A 20,460-nucleotide genomic window follows, 5' to 3' on the forward strand; every position below is an offset into this window, starting at 1 on the left:
TTTGCAGCAACTTCTTTGGGATCCATGAAACTTGAGTTTTATAGAACAACATTGTTAAAATCAAAACGCGTTCTAATTTGATCACACAGTTCAATATAAAAAATAATACAATCTTGTTTGCCTTTGTGCGTGAATTCGAGCATAGACGCAACGTTAATATTCGTAATCTTGCTACCGTTCCTAATAATAATGCTGCAAAACACTAAGAGCGTTTTCTTTTCTGAAATAAATTGTTGCTAGAATAGAACAACAACCCTTGCGTGGCGTACAAAACGCGTAACACTTTAGCCAGAAAAGAAAACGCTATAAATATTAAATCTGTCCTTAATATATTTTATCAAAATGTAAGAGGCCTAAACACGAAACTAACTCAACTGTACTTGAAATCATTTAACTGTAATTACAATATCATCGCCTTAACTGAAACTTAGTTAAACCCTCATATTTTTAATTCGGAGATTCTTTGCAATGATTACCAAATATATACAAATGACCGCTTCAACAGAGTTGGAGCTGGAGTTTTGCTCGCGGTACATTCTTCTATACTTTCCGCTGAGGTTACTTTACCTGTTATAGAAGTTACGGAATGTAAGTGCATTAGAATCCATCCATTACCTATATTGCCATTTGCTATATCCCACCATCAGATCATATTTCGTTACTGAAAGATATCAATTCAATGTTGAGCCTATTGACTCGATAATTGTCTGGTGACTTTAATCTTCCACACGTATTATGGACCACATCCGACCATGGTATTGTACCGGTTTCTTCAAAATTATCCAGCATCGACTTTTTAGCCGAAATAACTGAACTTAGCCTGAGACAGATAAATATAGTTCCAAACATGTTCGGGAGGGTACTTGATTTGGTATTTGTTGATGATACATCAAAATCCATTCTTAGGAAGGGTGAACCTCTTACTGTACCTGAGGACCTTTACCATACTTCGCTGGAAATAGTTTATGAATTGGAAGGGAGTTCTCCGAGTTGCACTACCACAGAAAACGACTCAAGTTTTAGATTCGAATTCGCGAAGGCTAATTTTAATAAACTCAACCTAATTTTATCTACAGTAGTTTGGCCCAAATACTGACAAAAACGTTTCTGACTTCAATGCCATAATGCACGCTATTCTGGAAAGATATGTACCTAAGTGTAAACGTGTTTCCACTGAACTAGTCCAAATATGGTACACCAAAGAGCGTATAGTTGCGAACTAGTGAAAAGTATAAGCAGCGGGGACAATTTCCACCGCCCAGGACCGTGCCATGTTAAATTCGCCAGTTGAAAACATGTAAAAAAGATAGACGGCGAACATCAGTGGTTCAGAATGTAGTACAAATACACTCATTTTGAACTAGAGACTCTCCTTACGGGGTAGTTTCTTTTGCTAATACATATACGTATTTAAATTTTAATATTTAAGCACTTCAAAAGCTTTCAAATTCAATTTCCAATGCAAAATTCGCGGAAATGTCTGCATTCGCTTTTAGTATGATTATTGAAACCCAAATTCCGAGGATATATGTACCTATATTAATATGTTCCCACAAAACTTGAGGCTAGAGGCCAATGTAATTTTTCGCTACTTTCAGAATTAAATTTATTGGCTGTTGTATGTTAGTGATATAACTATTGGCGTAATATTTTAAGCAAATATTTTGTAACATGAAACCAAATATTCAACTTTTTCCGACCTCAAACAATTAAAATTTTTTAAATACAAAAAAAGTTTCAGTGCACATACAATTTTGTACACGTATTGTGATTCGCACTTCCATATAAAAAATTTTGAACAGCACTGCTTTTCATGGAAAATCTTATTTTTTTCACATACACACATTTAGAAAAAATATATAAAAATTTTAATATTTATACAACGATATTCTTCAAGACAAGAAATAATGTTAATTTCCTCAACCATTTCTCCACCTGCGGCTTTGCAGAAAATACATAATGGTTGGACAATACCTACAAAGGTTGTGCGCTATTTGAACCCCATTTGAACAGGTGTGTATCGGTCAAGTTTGTTTGCGAATTACCTGTGGTTCATCAAATAGTTCACTTCCGCATGCTTTCTTTCCCTGATAAAATAACATTATAATGTAGTATCTTATTTTCAATGAGATATGAAAAACAAATGCATGATAATCGCATTCAAGAATGATTCAAAATTATCAACCAAAACGATTGAAATATGTTCATGAATATGATCATAAAATGGCTGAAAAGCAATCAAACATCACACTAAACGAAATGACTTCGTTTCGTTTATTAACGTTGATTATCGTAACGAAATGATATCGTTTCGTTGGTTAAGCATGCCTGAAATATAGTCAGGATTAACTTGAAATCAAATAACCAAAGTCATTTTTAATTTCAAACTTCACAGTCCAAATTTTCTCTTAGCACACTGTGGGGGGTTGCCACTCAATTTTTACACACACTTATGCAATTGTTTTAGTATATGTGTGGCCAGCTCTGCTCTAAAATGATAACAAATATTTCACTCTGAATGCTTTGACATTTTGCAGAAGTTGCAGCCACACTCAACTTCCACTCAATCAATTTTTATTTCCCCACACCTGGCTGTCGAATTGAGGACAAGGTGAGAAGACAACTGGCCGACTATGTCTCAGTCAGCATCGAGTAAAAATTGTTTCAGCGATTAAAAATTCTGAAATGAAACGAGTAGCCGATTGACGTCTCTTATATATCTATCCTCTTTGCTTCTGCGACCAAAGAGGATAAATATAATAAGATCCGTCACTAGTTATTTTTTAGGCATTTACTCGATGTGAACTGTGAGGTAGTCGCTACTTTTGTTTTATGAGGGACATTTTTGAATTGCCTCCCATTTATCCATGCGGTGTTGTCATTTATGCAGACGTGTTTTTTGGAAAGAGAATTAAATAATTAATAAAATACAGTCGGAAAAATAAACACAAATACCCCATGAAAATGTATAGAAGACATTTATAAACATCTCGCCCAAAAAAAAAGTAGCGACTACCTCACAGTTTACATCGAGTAAATGCCTAAAAAATAACGAGTGACGGCTCTTATTATATTTATCCTCTTTGCTGCAGCTACGTTAGTTAATTAAAGTCTGAAATAATCAGAAGCCTATACAAGAGGCATAGCATTGGTTTGTATTAAAATTCTTTCAAATTTGAATAATTTTTCGGTTCGCTTAACAAATTTTTTTTATTTTAATTATAAAACACTGCGAAAAACGTCTATGCATTCAAAGCTAGATGCATCAAATATAAAGAAAAATATACTCATGTATCAGTGAAAAGTCTAAAATTCAGGAAGATGTTAAATTGGCCAAAAACTGTTATTACTTTAATCTAGAATTGCATGACATACAAATCAGTTTTTCGTTCTTTTGTTTAAAAATACTAGTTACTTTTACATTTACGTTTACATTTACGAAAAATCGAAATTTTATTAAGATTTAAAAAATAAACCAAATTTTAGTTATAATGTTCAAATTAACACGAATTATTTACATAGACCTACAAAAACAAAACAAAAAGTTTAACGGTTTACAAAGCTTAGTTAGCTAATCCTCTCCACTAAACCGGATCCAGGTCTGCGTAGTATATGCCGTAATAAAAAAACTTCGCGAAAACCCTTTTTACTAATTCGACTAACGTTTTCAGCTTCCATTGTGTGTGTATATGATTTTCCTTTCAAAGGACTCATCTTTTCAAAAAGGATAATACAGTTCTATTAAAATAACATTTTTTGTATACACTTATGCATGTATAATATTAATAAATTGGCGTAATATACCTCTCTTGTGATGTAGTCAGAGCTCCTTCCAAATCGTTGTCGAGCTAGGTACTTAAGTTTATTCTAACCGGTTGGCTGGGCTGAACCTACGTCGGCGGCCTCCGTGGTGTGATGGTAGCGTGCTCCGCCTATCACACCGTATGCCCTGGGTTCAACTCCCGGGCAAAGCAACATCAAAATTTTAGAAATAAGATTTTTCAATTAGAAGAAAATTTTTCTAAGCGGGGTCGCCCCTCGGCAGTGTCTGGCAAGCGCTCCGATTGTATTTCTGCCATGAAAAGCTCTCAGTGAAAACTCATCTGCCTTGCAGATGCCGTTCGGAGTCGGCATAAAACATGTAGGACCCGTCCGGCCAATTTGTAGGGAAAAATCAAGAGCAGCACGACGCAAATTGGAAGAGAAGCTCGGCCTTAGATCTCTTCGGAGGTTATCGCGCCTTACATTTATTTTTTTTTTTTTATGTCGCTCAAATTTTTCACAAATCTGCCGTAATAGTTAACGAGGCCCATAAATGCTCTGACCTCCTCTCGATTCGTAGGCACTTTCATGTTTTGAATCGCCTGAATCTTCCTTTTCATTCTCCGAATGCCCTCTTTACTTATTATATATCCACAGTATTCTATGCTCTCCTTGAAGAACTCAGACTTTTCAAGATTAACCCGCATGTTGCAGCGATCCAGTCTACTTAGTACTTCTTCAACGCGCTGTATGTGCGTACCATCATCGGGTGCCGTAATTTTAATATCATCTAAAAATACGGATACACCGGGTATATCGCCTAGTAGTTGTTCCATCAGTCGCTGCCATTTTGCAGGAGCGCTAGCAATTCCGTACATCATTCTCGTTGGTTCATATAACCCCTTGTGCGTGCTCAATGTTAATAGATGCCGATCTTCCGGATGAATTTCCAATTGTAAATATGCTGTGGACAAGTCGATTTTCGAAAACTTTTTGCCTCCGGCCATCTTGCTAAATAGTTCCTCAACTGTCGGTAATGGATGTTCGTCAACGAGGAGTACTGGATTGAGGGTTACCTTATAATCCCCGCATATTCGAATGTTGCCGCCTTTCTTACGTACAACGACAATAGGTGTAGCCCATTCGCTGGTTTCCACTTTCTTCAGCAGCCCTTCGGCGACTTGCTCGTCCAATTGTCGCTCTACTGCTTCGAGTAAAGGAAAAGGTACTCGTCGATGTTTAACAAATTTTGGTATAGTATTGGGTTTTACATATAATCGAGCTTGCAAGTCACGTATTTTCCCCGTAGTTTTGGAAAACAAATTCGGATATCTCTTAATAAAATTATCTATCTTGCACAAGTTATTGTTGTCTTCAATTTGATTAACACGCGACATGCTGTGTGATTCACTACCCAGAATCTCATTCCAATCGAGTTTTATTTCACGGAGCCATTCCCTGCCCAAAAGTGGCTTGCGATTTGATCGCACTATATACAATTTCAGTGTTTTCTCATTCATCTTATTCGCAACACTTACCCAGAGATAACCCAAGCATTCCAATGGTGTGCCACAATAGCTCACCAGCTGTATTTTAGTCTGTTTCACCTGCGATTTTGCGAAATGCCTTTTGGCATCTTCCAAATTGATAATCGAAACTGGGGACCCCGTGTCCACTTCAAATAATATTGGTACATTGTTCACTGACAATTTGCATTCGATTTTTCTTGCTATGCTATGGACTTCGCCGTGCATATCTACTTGAAATAGTTCTTCGACCAACTGTACGTTGTCTTCCTCATCAATTTGGTTCACGCGCTTTTTCTGTGATTTCTGCTTTAAGCACATTTTCTTTAGGTGACCCTTTTTGTTGCAAAAATGACAGGTGAAATCTTTGTATTTGCATTTGTCTGCGAGATGTGTGGAATTGCCACACCGAAAACATTTTTTATTATCACCCTTCTGTTTCTCTTTCTTTTCTTTCTTCTCTATTTTGTTCTTATAACCTACTTTATTCACACTTTCTCTGTCATTTCCACCTTGCAATTCTACACCCCCTTTTTCTGCCAATTCGTATGCTGTAGCCATAGTGATCGCTTCACTAACGCTTAACGACTTCTTTTTTAGTAAATTACTCTGAATGTTCTTGTCTAGCAAACCAAATACGAATTGATTTCGCAAAGCCTTTTCTAGGTGCAATCCAAAGTTACAGCTTACCGCCAATCGTCGTAGTGACACAGCAAATTCGGAACATGTTTCGCCTGCTTTCTGCTTGCGCATGTTAAACCGAAAATTTTCCAAGATCTGATTTGGAGTGGGGTCGAAGTGCTCGTGCAATGCGGCTGCTATTCGCTCGTATGTCATCTCCTCCGGCCTCAACGGCATGACTTTATCGCACAATAAATTGTATGTAGCTGATCCCATAAAATGAAGGAGCAGTTTTGCATGTTTCTCCGTCTCGCAATCGTATAAATCCAATGCGGTTTTGAAACGTTCAGCCCAACGTGACCATGATGTTTTATTTGCATCGAAAGGCTCGAAATTAAAAAATGGAGCAGCAGCCATTGCCTTTAGTTACGTGAGTCGTTTTAGCCCTCGTCGCCAATATGTTGTGTTTAATACTTCGTTAAGACTGTTTATTTGATGCTCTGATGATATTATATATACATGTTTTACTTTACAGAGTAACGGAATGTATACTTATGAGTAATTTATAAGGGGAAATAATAGATAACTGAGAATCTCTTATACAAATATGAGAACACAGAGATGTGTGTATGTACATATGCATAAAGAATGTGTAAAGAATGTAACAACATATCAGCTGTATATTCACTTACCTTGTTTATAAGGGATTTTAAAATAGTTTCCATCGGCGCTGCGCTTTTTAACATCTTCTTTAACCATATCCTTGTTCTCGCTATGTATGTACTTAAATAGTGTGCTGTCAGGATCGGATGCTGTTTTATCACACATTTTTTCCAAAGCCATAAAACTTTCATCAGACGTACGTTGCTGTTGGCATTCGAATATAGTTTCGTCACAAGATGCCTTAGTTGAAAAATTATAAGGAATCCTCTTTATAGTGTTTGCATTGTTGGATTTATTTTCATCCTCCATTTCAAATATTTTGTTCATTGCATTTCCGCTAACAGCAACGTTACTTTCGTGTTGATCCACATTCGCTATACGAGGAGCTGCGCGTGCTTCTAGCAAAGTTTGTAGATCCTCCTCTAAATCCAACCTAAAGCGTTGGCAAGATACCGGCTCTTTAGGAGGCGTTGTAGCCTTTCTAAATGTGTTCGTGAATCGAGAAAAAAATGTTGAAGATATTGTTTGTATTAATTTTTAATAATAGGTATATATTACCATGCTAAAGTGATTTATCTTTTTAAAAGTAAAGTAATAAAGTTCTACAAGCTAGTAGCTACTTTTTAGTCAAAGATTTGGAAAAATTTCAAATTCTTAAATAGTAAGCCAATTTACTCTACAGTATTTAAAACATCCATCTCCATGCTCACTCGAATGGCTCATCATAAACAAGCATACAATTTTAATGATATATTTATAAGCATTTACCGTTGCATGACAAGTAATTTCTTGACTTTTGCACGCCAAGCTTTATTTGCTTGAAATTTTTCCAATCCAGACATTTGTATTCAGGAAAATTGAAAAAGAGCAACAAACATCCAAGTTATATTTTGTTGAACCACAGCAGACAAGGCGCGGTAATCTTCCAGGGTTTTCGTTACGAAATATCTTTTCCAGATAAGCTTATACCTCTTGAGCACGCTACGTTGTGTTATTATTTTATCCAATAGTTTCTTAATGGTTGCCCCATCATTTGAAATTGTGGCCTTACCACTGGAATCAACAATATGCTTCTCCATATTACGTGAACCCAATGTAATGCGTACAGCGTCCACAATTGAATGCGAGGTATTGATGTTGGATATGATGAATATTTTTTACATAAAAACTCATGTACCCAATACAAGTTCAGGCATACCGCCGATAACACACCTTTTAAACGACGTTGTGTGTCCAAATCTCTTAGCGGTTTTTCTTCTATGATTTGTAGCAATTCTTCAACAAACGTTGGATCATGTATGGGATGCGACCAAAGTGGACCGCCCATCTATAACCCTCTGAAAAAGCGACTGACGAGCCTTTTTGAACGGACATAACCGTTTAAACGGTTAAGCACCAATTAAGTAAGAAGGAAATAATTTGATTTATTCGAGTTTAAATACTTAAGTGGGATAGTTGAAACTTACATGATGTTTATCACCGTAATGCGCACAATTTGTATTAACATTTGGTCCAGTTGGTATACCGAATTTTACTTCCGCATTGCCTTTATCTGAGATCTGGCTATTTACAATACCCATAGGCTGTAGCGTATAGGTATCACAACCAGTGCATTGAAATACCATTCATTGTTTGCTGTGTTCATAATATAAAGATATGGTAAGTAATTGGATTGTGGTAAAAGGCCAAAATGCTGTATACCAACCTCATGCTATATTTACACTTCGCTTGACTACTATGCATACGCACAAATACGCGTATATAAAAATTGGCAGAAATGCTCAAAAGTGGCTCAATATATTTTCCATAACGATTAGAGTGCGTTTCAATGCAATGCAATAGTATACGCAATCCCATCTCATGGCAGCATTTCATACGCAAAGGCACAGAACTATATTTGGCATTGCAGGCTCAGGCGTATTGCCTGCCAGCACAGCCATATCATTCGCAGTTACAAGTAATGAACCCCCACTCGTCAGTGATTGTATAGCGCCATCCAGAAACCGATTCGGACAACCATAAGGATCTAGGTCTATAACATCGAAACGCTTCTCATATGAAGTTGAAAGGTACATGAGAGTCCTATTGCGAATTTTATTATTGATTATTACAGTTAAATCACTAGCTATTGATTCGTATATCAAACCTACATTTCATCCCCTTCGCTTGGCGCAATTAAATGTTCCACTCCATTGTGTCGCATATTACGCTAATGGAATATACTGCCACCTTAGATAGATCATTTGCAACAATTTCACGCACGCCTGCTACTTCTTTTGCATAACTTATGCTACGTAAACCTCCTGCAGCAAGCGCTTCCAATATTCGCAGTCCATCGTCGTATTTTACACCACCAGCCGTGTATGGTTCCTTGTCATTAGCATTGCTTGCTTTCCTTTGTATTTTGTGCATTTTTATGCGCCGCCGCTTCCCGCTCTCTTATCAACCGCTTTGAGTATACATTAAGTAATGAAATACTTAAATCACGATTAAATTCTTGTACTGGATTGTAGAATACGGCCCCGCCGGCAATAATTTCTGTAGTGCTTTCTTTGATCACACGTTCGGGTGCTTTGTCGTTCGTAATTCATAAAATTTAGGGCGATTTTGTTAATAACGCGAAACATATATTTACCTTATTTTCAGATATTTCCTCAACTTCCATTTTGGCTTTAAACTGCTGTGCATCCAAGTTTTTGTTATCAGCTGTTCGGTGGTGGCATACGCTGGCTGCTGCTTTCGTTGAACAGTGAATCGTGGAAACTGTTTCAACAGAGGAAATATTTAAGCATTACAGATGCACAACACTGTTTTTTTATAAATCAACGATGATAGCCAGCCTTGGGAGGTTGTTGCTGCTGCTATCGTGGCCTTGCATTACCCGGTTGCTGTTCCCCCAGAAGGTTAGGGGGGGGGGGGAGGGGCGGAATATACCCGCGGTAGGTATGCCTGTCGTAAGAGGCGACTAAAATACCAGATTCAAGGGGCTGTGTAGCGCAACCCTGCAGGTTGCCAGCGCAACATATAGCTTCTCCAAACCCAATTGTCAACCTCACCTATCCGCGGCGAATCCTGTTTCACTAACAGACGAGGCTCTGGCGACCCTAAGTTCCTCATGGAACTTGGGGTTGGGGAAGGAGGGGATGGCCTGAAGGTTTAATGTGGCCACATAAATCGTTCCCGAGATGGTCGGGCCATCACATCGATAACACTCCCCAAATCCTTCGGGGAGCAACCTTATCGCTACAACAACAACAACAACCCGGTTGCAGTTGTGGTATATACCTTGGTATAACTGGATGTGGCGTCATTGCCCCACCTGGTACAGTTGATGCGGACCACGAACAACAACCACCACGACCTACACTGTTTGAGTTCACTTTGCTGCTGCAGAGAGGGGTATCTCAACAAGAGAGGCTATTTTATTGCACACATAGCCGTTTTTTTACACCGAATTTTCTAATCTTTTTTTTTTTCAATTTTGGATAATAAATCTTAATGGTAACACGAATTTTTTTCTTGTATGTATGTGGAAATCAAAATTTACTATTCTGCATTAGAATTGCTCACGATTATTTATACTATGCAATTACATATTTCACTTTCTGTCTTTATAAACATGCACACATTGATATGAGTTTTTTTTGTTAAAACACACTTTAGTAGACCAAAAAATATTAAAGAATGCGTATATTAATTTCTGCAAAATGTAAATCACACAAATTGAAAAAATTTTCCACTTTTCTGCAGAATTAGAAATGGCGGATTTTTTGCACGCAAAAATGACGTATTTTGCTATCCCTATGAAAATAATAGATGCGAGAGAGCACCATAGATTAGATTGATACGAATCTTTTGCTTATGCTCTCATATTTTCGCTCTCACGAGGGATTTATCTTCTAGTTGTTGCTGGCAACAATCACAGATAAATCCCTCGCGCCAGCTGAAGCGGGTGCCAGAACAAAAAATGTGCCAACCAAAACGGAAAACGTGTCAAAAATTTTGGTAAACTTTAGTTTGACCTACAGCTGTAGAATAGCGTTCAAAAATTATGGGAAAAAGGACAAAAATACTTGTTTTAGTGAAAGTATTATTAGTTCGAAGGCGGAGGGTAAATATTATTTCCCATTCAAAAGTTATCACTAAAAATAAGTTTTGTAAATATGAACTCCCGATGAAACCAGTCCATTTTGATCACAGAACCTGGAACGCCAGACATGCAGGATAAGCCCTATCCATTAAATAATGTTAACTATTATATCATAGGTCCGATTTACTGAAATTTCAAAAAAATATATGGTTTTCACTGCGAGTTAAATGCCTTACAATATTTGACTAATTAATTTAATCGAAATGTAAATTTTACTTAGATTTGTTTATATTTAGCTCCAAATAGTCGTATTATTGTAAAATAACTTTAAGGAAATAAATATTTTACGACTATCATTTTATTAAATGATTGAAACTATAATCGCCGAAATGTATGTCAAAAATACCCATTTTCAGATCTATTCATTTTTGTTTGTAGTGGCATCATTGATAAATGTTATAAAAAATGTGCATTTTGACACCGCTCTCTCGAAACAAAGAGTTGCAAATCCATTTATCTATGGAGAGCACGATACATTGTGGGAAAGCAAAATTTGTCAGCATGCTATTTTATTTGCACAATTTTTCATTCCAAATCGTCACCCCTGTCAAAAATTCGTGTGGCTGTGTGCGTTTTTGGTCACACGATTTTTACAGGGTACGTATATATATGTGGCAGCACAGCTTTGTAATGTCATCAATAAAATATATATATAGATATATATATATGTGCATGTTGCTACAAAAGCGCGATTGATTTAATAAAAACATTTATAATAAGTGAAAACAATGCAAAAATGAAATGTGAAATATACAAAAATGCAATTTAAGTTTATCGTTACAATTTATATAGATATGTATGTGGATTAAGGTTTTGAAAGATGTGTAAATTGTAATTTAAAGTGCTATAGAAATTTGCTAAACTTGCAAACTTTAACAACAAATAACTTTTAAATTATAAGTTTGCGCACTGTAAAATATATATATTTGTGATCGGGAGAACTCCCTCTTTCATTTGATTCCAAGTTTTACCCCGAACTCGGGGGGTGCTATTCTAAAATTTTCCCAAAGTCTTTAATATACAATGATTTTTGCTGTTTATTTCGACAAAAATTTTTGATTTGATTTTTGTGCTCATCGAAAGAATTCACAATTATATAGCACCATGCCGCGAATTATGATAAAAGGTGGTGTGTGGAGAAACACTGACGTAAGCATTTGACGCGACTGGTTACTCTTGGCCGTTTATTAACTAAATTGATAACTTTCAGGATGAAATCCTCAAAGCAGCTGTAATGAAATATGGCAAAAACCAGTGGTCACGTATTGTATCACTGCTGCACCGCAAATCTGCCAAGCAATATAAGGCACGCTGGTACGAATGGCTTGATCCTAGCATAAAGAAGACAGAATGGTCACGGGAGGATGAAAAGTTTTTGCATTTTGCCAAATTAATGCCAACACAATGGCGTACAATTGCGCCGATTATTTCAGAGGGTTAACTGGCACCAATTGTTCACACCAAATTGTTAGGTACAGGATTCGCCACGGGTAGGTGAGGTTGGCAATCACAACCCCTTGAATCATTTTGGTCGGCAGGTATGCCGCGGATATATTCTTGGCACTTGTTATTGATGGCTTTTAAGCTGTTTAACTCGCTTAGATCTGGGTTGTAACTAATTACTATTAGTTGATTTAGAAGTTTTTTACTTAATGTAATAACACTTATAAAATTTAATTTCATTTTCTTCATTTTTTGTAGCTAAAACTCCATTCTCATCACCAAAGCGTACACCACTAACAAGTGCACAGAAAACGAATCGTTTTGTAATTTCTATGAAACCAGTGCCAAAATTGAAGTTATTTAAGAAACCCCAAACTGCTATGCCATCACGTCTCAAAGAAAATACCGGACCTAAACAATTTTCGCATATCGTAAGTCCAGTTGGTGCATACATGAAAAATACAGCAACATGAGCGGCGTAGTCAAAGTCAAATCTTAAGCAACGCTCAGAGAGTCCAGATGTCCGCAATGCAACTGTTTTTCGTGAACTAGAACAAGAATCGCGAACTTATCAGCCAAAATTCGGTTTGACAGGCAATACGATAACAAAAACATCCAGCTTGTCAAAGAAGGCATATATTTCTTCTGAATTCAAGCATGTTAGTAAATGCAATTACTACATAAATTCTCTAAGCAATGAAACCTAGGCATATAGTGGTAGAGTTTAGATTATCTAACTTGGATTATGTTGTTGTTGTTGGTGTTGTTGTTGTTGTTGTTGTAGCGATAAGGTTACTCCCCGAAGTCTTTGGGGAGTGTTGTCGATGTGATGGTCCTTTGCCGGATTCAGATCCGGTACGCTCCGGTAACAGCACCATTAAGGTGCTACCCCGACCATTTCGGGAACGATTTATATGGCCACATTAAACCTTCAGGCTATCCCTCCCTCGCCACCTCAAGTTCCATCAGGAGCTTGAGGTCGCCAGAACCTCGTCTGTTAGTGAAACAGGATTCGCCGCGGTTAGGTGAGGTTGAAATCGAATCAATTCAAGTTTGAAATCGAAACAGTCAACCACCAGTTTCAGCTACACCACCAACATCAAGTTCAGGCGGTGTTGCAGCTCCATACCAGCACACAGGTGAATGGCAAATGTCACCGCAATCGTGTCCAATGCCACGACAGTCTGGTCTAATGCAGTCACAAATTGGTCAAATGCCACCTCAACACCCTATGCACCAGCCATTTGGTGGCCATGAGAAACATGGTCCTCCAGGTATGCCGCCCACATCAACTGTACCAGGTGAGCCAATGACACCACATCCAGTTATACCAAGGTATATACCACAACAGCAACCGGGTTATGCAATGCCACGATAGCAGCAGCAACAACCTTCCCAGGCTGGCTATCTGCCAATGCCACAAAATCCGGGCTATCCACCACAACCTCAACATCCAGGTTATCCTATACAACAACCAGGTGTACCACGTGGTTACATGGGTCAAATGATGCCACCAACACAACCTGGACAGACGCCAATGCTCAGTAAATCACCCAAGCCGGGTCAACCCCCAATACCCGGACACGTCCGGACGTCCTGGTTATAATGTATGCTAATACAACTAATAATTTACAAATTTGCTGATGATTATTTTTGTGTTATTTTCTTTAGCAACCACCTGCACCTGTTACTGGTAAATATCAACAGCCGCAACAGTATGATCAAGCCCAACGCCGTTTAGATCCCGATCAGATGCCAAATCCGATAAGCGTTATCATTGAAAATCAAAATAGCGCTGGTGGTGCTTTTATTACTAATGAACAGGGTTTACTACCACCATTGGTGACCACAAAATATGTGGTAGAAGATCAGGGTAACTCCTCGCCACGTTACATTAGGTATCGATAATCGAAATTAATGTTTTGTTTGGCAATTACATTGATATGTGTTCTTTGCAGGGTGTCTTTGTATTGCATACCTGCAACAGCTGATTTATTAAAAACAACAGCTTTGTCCATTACACTTACCGTCTCACCAATGGCACGCACGGTTGAGGGTGAATATGAGCCACCCATTGTAAATTTTGGTGAATTGGGTCTAATTAGATGTAATCGTTGCAAGGCTCAATAGCAACTTGTAGATGCTGGTCGTCGTTTCCAATGTCTAATGTGTAAAGTAACAAGAGATGGTAAAAAAAATCTTTCACTTTTACTTGTATTCATTGATCCATATTTTTTCTCAACAGTGCCAACTGCATATTTCCAACATTTGGGCCATACCCGACAGCGTGTCGATAAATATGAACGTCCTGAACTTGTATTGGGTACATGAGTATTTGTGTAAAAAATGCTTGGGTACCGATAACTCTCATGGTAAACCTCAACTCATATCCAACATCAATGCCTCGCGTTCAATTGTGGCACTGTACGCACTACATTGGGTTCACGTAGTATGGACAAGCATATTGTTGATTCCAGTGGTAAGGCCACAATTTCAAATGATGGGGCAACCATTACTATTGGATATTGTGAATCCAGCCGTAAAACTCTAGTAGACATCGCCAAATCTCAAAATGCTGAGGTAAGTTTTTTGTTATATTAGAATGTGTAGAATAAAAATGTTTCTCTTATCAGGTCGGCGATGGCACCACTTCAGTAGTATTTTAAGTATGTGAAATCTTAAAACAGGTTAGGCCAGATGTTGAGGAAGGCGTGCATGCACGTATCATCATTAAAGCTATACGTAAAGCATTACAATTATGCATGCTAAAATATGACATGGCTGTACATGTCGAAGCGCCAATCAAAGGAGCAACAAATTGCTTTATTGGAAAGATGATCTGCCACAGCAATGTCCTCCAATGTCCAAGAGTATCAGAAAATTGTTGATGCTGAATGGCGTATTCTGTAGAATAAACTAGCTAAGTAAGGCGCCAATGTTGTGTTTTCTAAATTACCAATTGGTGATGTTGCAACACAGTATTTTGCAGATCGTGATATGTTCTGTGCTGTTCATGTAAATGAAGAAGATTGGAAACGTAGAATGAAAGCTTGTGGTGGTGCTGTTATGACTACAGCTAATGATATTAATTCAAATGATTTGGGTCAATGTGATTACTTTGAAGAAGGTCAGGTTGGTGGTGAACGTTTCAACATTTTCCAAGGTTTGACATTAATTTCATTTTTATAGTTTGTAATTATTTAAAGGTTGCGTTAATGCTAGAACAAGTACATTGATTTTACGTGGAAGTGTTGAACAATTTTTGGGAGAAACTGAGCTTGGTAAACATGATGCTATAATGCTTGTGCGGCGTACAATTAAACATGATTCTGTTGTTGCTGGTAAGTCAAAATACAAATTGAAAAAAATGTCTAATCTTAGGGCCTCATTCTCTATTACGAAACGAACTTTCGATGCGGATCAGAGACGAATCGCTAGTGTATTTGCACTATGTTAAACAATGGCAACTTATCACTTGACAATTACTTGATGTTAGGGAGGGATGGCCTGAAGGTTTAATGTGGCCACATAAATCCAGGCATGCTTAACCAACGAAACGATATCATTTCGTTACGATAATCAACGTTAATAAACGAAACGAAGTCATTTCGTTTCGTTTATTAACGTTAAGATCGTCAAATTAACGAAATGATTTCGTTTCGTTTTCTGTCATATCAAAACGAAATCAAATCGTTTATGTTGATTATTAATTTCAAACTATGCTGGCAAAGCTGATTGATGGCGGAGTCATTAAAGGTGAAAGCATTATCCAAGCTGATTGCAACTTTTCTCATGAATTTTGACAGTACGAACATTTCTCAGAGTATTTTTGACATTACCACCAACGAATTACACAAACAAATTACATAGAGTTTGTGTGTGTATGTGCGCTCGTTGTTGCCACCTTACGGCTTCACCATGGCTATAGCATTGCCAGCACAATTCAAACATTAAGTATCACGTTTTCGTTAACGTTTTTAACGTTAACGAAAGCTTTTCGTTTCGGTTAAAAACGAGATACAATTTATCTTGATAATTTCTTTATCGATAATATTTCGAAGTGTTTCAACGGAAACGGTGGAAATTTTTTGATAAACGATTAGCTTAACGTTAAGGTGCATCCCTGCATAAATCGATCCCGAGATGGTCGGGCTAGCACTTTAATGGTGCTGTGTTACCGGAGCGTACCGGATCTGTATCCGGCTAAAGGACCATCACATCGATAACACTCCCCAAAGCCTTCGGGGAGCAACCTTATCGCTACAAAAACAACAACAACATTGTGTCCGAATCCCAAAAAAAAAACTATAAAATTTGTGTCAGTGAAATGATAATTATTGCTTTTGGGTGTTAGTTTTGAGGCATCGTCATCGAGTTCCTTCTGATCGTATATGCCGGTTCTTTTGCATTCTTTTACATGCATAAAGTGGCGTTGAAGCCTTCCTCACCCTCTCCTCCACGTTGAGCTTCCATGACAGCTTACTGTCTAGGATCATTCCTAGATATTTTGTGCAAGGTTTCTCCCGTAGGGTCGCCCCTCCTAACTTAGGCCTGGTCCAATTAGGGACCTTGTACCTCTTTGTAAACAAGACCATATGCAACGTCATCTGCGTAAACCGTAAGTTTTTCTGGTCCCTCGTAGAATCCCCTAAGCAGTTGGTTAATGACCAGCGTCCACAGCAGAGGTGATGGCGCCCCTCCCTGCGGAGTGACCCTGTCCACTAATTTCGTGGCCGCGTACAATCCCCATTGCGATGTAATCTTACTGCAGTTTAACATGCAGTCGATCCATCTGGGTAAGTCTGGATGTACTTTAACGTAATTAAGACCATCAATAATCGCCCATTTAGAAAGCCCCGGCAATGCTTAAGAAGACTTCTAGAGCATATTCCTTATATTCCGGGGCTTTTTCTATGCTTATTACCACCCTATGCAATGCGGTGTCTACTGACCTGCCTTTGGTGTACGCCTGTTGTGTTGTGGAGAGCAGCTTTTCATCCATGTTGGACTTTATGTACACATCTATCAGCCTCTCAAAGTTTTGAGCAGAAATGATGTTAAGCTATTGGGTCTATAATCTTTGGGATACACGTATCCGGATTTGGTAGGAAAGCTACACGAGCAGTTCTCAAAGAGTGCGGTACATGATTCAGTTTATGAACCCATCGAATATTATTTTAAGCCATCCCACGACCGCCCTACTTGAAACTTGTAGCATGGCCGGACATGTACCATCTGAGCCCGGCGATTTCACCACCACTACGAGGTCCTCAGTAGTGTAATTAGGCAGCATATATGAATGCAGCTGTTTCCTTACCATTACTACAGCTCGCACCCGTCCTTCCGTTTGCGCATAGTAAACGCCAAATCCGCGCGCGCTAAGTCCAGAAACCTTTCCTCCCGATGGAAGCCACGGCTCCTGGATCAGCGCGTTAGGAGGAGGAGTTCGCTCGACGCCACTTTACTGTGTTGGAGGTTTATCAGTAGGACTCGCAGCTCCAATGGGCTGCTTGTCCCCCTCCAGCACCTTCATCGTGACGTCGTCGTCCTCCCCTAGCCCTTTTGTTTTAGAGTGTTCGAAGCCCCCTTCAGCCTCTTGTACCTGTTGTGCCGGGTATTCCTCTGTGCGACTCAAAGCACCATTGGCTGTTGGTCCCCTTCTAACACATTCGGGGTGACGTGGGCTACCTCCACCTGTCTTTTTTCCCTTAGGCTTTTGAGGTCCTTCTCGACTTCTCCCACGTCCAGCGTGTTAGGACTTTAATACCCGCGACTTCTTTTCCTGAGTCGCATATAAATTTTGCCTGTACCTAAGGACATTTTTCCAAGTTGCGCGTACAATATATCCTCCGCCTGCTTGTTTATTTGGAAGATGTATAACTGACCTTCCTCCGTAGGCCGAGATACAGTAAGTACTTTCCAATCCTGTGTCGGTATGTTCGGATTCTGATTCTGCAAAAGTCGCAGTGTATCCTCCAACTTCATCACGCATGGTATCCATACCTTAACTTTTGGTACCTTGGGGATTTGCGCTTTATCCACCATCTAAAAACGCGCGTTCGGTGCTCTGCCTTTGGAGGTTTGGAACCACTTCCTCCAGCCACCGCAAGCTCGCGATGTTGTCGCACGCTATCATCTTCATACCATTATACCATCCCCCGAATCAAAGGTTGGAAGGAGCTTACTTGGTTATTCCCGCATCATCTTAAGCATTAAGCTAATAAGCTCCTTTTCTACAGATCTCCACCGTTCACTAGTCATCTGTTCGAAAGGACTGCTACGATCAACCAGCGCCACAGTCAGTGACTGCTTTGCCACATCACTCATCTTTTCGGGAAAAGCCGGCGTCTTAGTGTTATTTCCCTTTGGCACCTCCGAGAAAGCCTCCGAGTCTTAGCTCCCTTTAGCACCTCCGAGAAAGTCGGGGTCTTAGCGTTATCTCCCTTTCGCTTATCTCCTACTTCCATAATTGGAACTTCCCTCTGACTCGCAGCCTTCGAGGTAGTTGCTACCTCGCTATTGGAGCCCATCTGTCTTACAGCTTTGGACGTACTTGTCTTGTGTATGCGACTGCCCTGCCTCGCGGCTCTAGGACTGGATCCTTTCTGCCTCTTGAAAGCAGGCTTGTCGCCTTCCGCCGAACGTTGCCTTTTCATTCTGCCATTCGACGCTTCTTCCTCCTCATACCGGTTGCAGAACCGAGGGTTTCTCGCAGCAAACCTTTTGAACTGCCTTCGACCTACTTCTACCGCCTCATGAGCCCATGCCAAGCGCTCGATCTCCTCTTATGTTGGGTCCACCACTGCTCCAAAGCGTTGTACAATTCTTAGTACTGCACGGTACTTCGAGAGAGCTCTTACCCTTATCCACTCTTCTACTCCTTTTTCATTTGTGTGCTTCTCCAACACGGAGTTCATTGAATCAGCACTACTCTCGCTCCCCGAGTCCGACGCATCGCTTAATGCGTATTTGTCGTCCTTGGCTTGCGGCTCAGTCCTCTTCTTATCATCGTCCTTATGAAAATTAGGTAATGAGTCGACAAGGCGGGCTCAGCGGTCCAGTATTATATACGGGGAAAGAACCGTCAGCCACAGCAGGTGGTCCGGTATCGGGAAGGCTCCGTTCGAATACAGCCGAATTTATCCCCTGGCTACAAATCGTCCAATAGGCACGGTCCGCATAACACCCTGGATTAGTTCTTGGTCACCGACATCCCGCCGCCCTCCTATGAGGCGAAACGGCGTAGATGCCAGTCCTAAACAGCTCCTCCTCATAGTCGGGCGCTATGGAGATCGGCTAAGCCCTCACACCAACGACGATTTTCGTTACAATTGCTAGTGCATGCTCTCCAAGATGTAGATACTGATCGAAAGTCACACCCAAAATTTTAGGGTGTAAGACAGTCGGTAGGGTAATGCCATATGGTCGACATTTGGCGCGGTCATGTTTTAAATAAGGTCACGGATGATTTTGTTGGTGACAATATCAGGTTTCGCGAGGCGACAAAACTGGAGAGATTGGGAGATAGCTGTTTATTTTATTACAATCGATGTAGGAAACAATAGCATATGCGTAGAAGCAATAGTGACTCCTGGTGGTAAAGGTAGCTATTGGTATGTAGAAGTTAAGCAGAAGTTTGAATATGAGTTTTTTTTAAGTTATAGCAAAAAAAGCGTTGAGGATTTTTAATATCTTACCAGGTACCTTCGTACATGTTTCTAAGAATGAAGAATAAAACCTATTCAAACTCAATTTTCACCAGGACAAAGCCGCTGAGACTTCGCTATACTTTAACATACAATACGTTACCCCATTTTAGCACAACTATCATTTTTTGATTTTATTAAATTTTAAAAAATGTTTCTTCCTCTACAGTTCTATTTCGGTATTGGATGGTAAATATGGCTTTCGCATTTTCTCAATCAATAACTGTGAAAAGGTGGAAGAAATCTATGCGTGTAAATCTCACATATTATCTTGGTCGAGCGTTTCTTCAATAGCTCTCTAGTGGTGATGGTGACAGCAGAGAAACCCAACTGTTTACAAATGTTACACTTCAAAAAGAATCAAAATATCTGCCATTGCGTCTTCGGCTCAAATACCCACAGTATATGAATGAATCGATGGCACCTAATTGTCTGCCTAACGGATAGTATACATATTCATCAAATCGAAAATATTGCACCAAACGAACTGGGTCTAAATACTGAAACAGTACACATATTCCAAATCGATGAGGAGGCTGTGATGATGGTATAGGGTGAGTTGTTGAATAACATACGAAAACCACTTTAA

General features: G+C 39.3%; 1 protein-coding gene and 2 pseudogenes across 9 annotated transcripts in view; 2 read left to right on the plus strand and 1 right to left on the minus strand.

The window, feature by feature from the left end:
- The window catches only part of LOC137246024 (tRNA (guanine(26)-N(2))-dimethyltransferase-like), a 31,125-nt pseudogene extending 18,711 nt beyond the window's left edge, over positions 1-12,414 (minus strand).
- Positions 1-20,460, plus strand: part of LOC137244344 (protein transport protein Sec24C-like) — a 64,762-nt gene that overhangs the window by 43,710 nt on the left and 592 nt on the right. The window contains exons 1-10 of one of the 9 annotated variants that reach the window (XM_067773227.1): positions 11,193-11,871; positions 11,933-12,212; positions 12,424-12,596; positions 13,837-14,063; positions 14,124-14,353; positions 14,411-14,745; positions 14,799-15,089; positions 15,145-15,328; positions 15,388-15,506; positions 20,041-20,425. In XM_067773227.1, coding sequence (XP_067629328.1) covers positions 12,498-12,596; positions 13,837-14,063; positions 14,124-14,295 — 498 coding nt within the window. In that variant the 5' untranslated portion in view covers positions 11,193-11,871; positions 11,933-12,212; positions 12,424-12,497 and the 3' untranslated portion in view covers positions 14,296-14,353; positions 14,411-14,745; positions 14,799-15,089; ... (1 more) ...; positions 15,388-15,506; positions 20,041-20,425. Of the gene's footprint in view, positions 1-11,192; positions 11,872-11,932; positions 12,213-12,423; positions 12,597-13,836; positions 14,064-14,123; positions 14,354-14,410; positions 14,746-14,798; positions 15,090-15,144; positions 15,329-15,354; positions 15,507-20,040; positions 20,426-20,460 lie in introns of those variants that run through there. The other 8 variants (XM_067773233.1, XM_067773226.1, XM_067773231.1 and 5 more) reach the window with 8 other exon arrangements.
- Positions 1-20,460, plus strand: part of LOC137244340 (tRNA (guanine(26)-N(2))-dimethyltransferase-like) — an 81,047-nt pseudogene that overhangs the window by 19,264 nt on the left and 41,323 nt on the right.

The sequence above is a fragment of the Eurosta solidaginis genome, chromosome 3 (assembly GCF_040869045.1).
Source record: "Eurosta solidaginis isolate ZX-2024a chromosome 3, ASM4086904v1, whole genome shotgun sequence".
NCBI classification, from domain to species: Eukaryota; Metazoa; Arthropoda; class Insecta; order Diptera; family Tephritidae; genus Eurosta; species Eurosta solidaginis.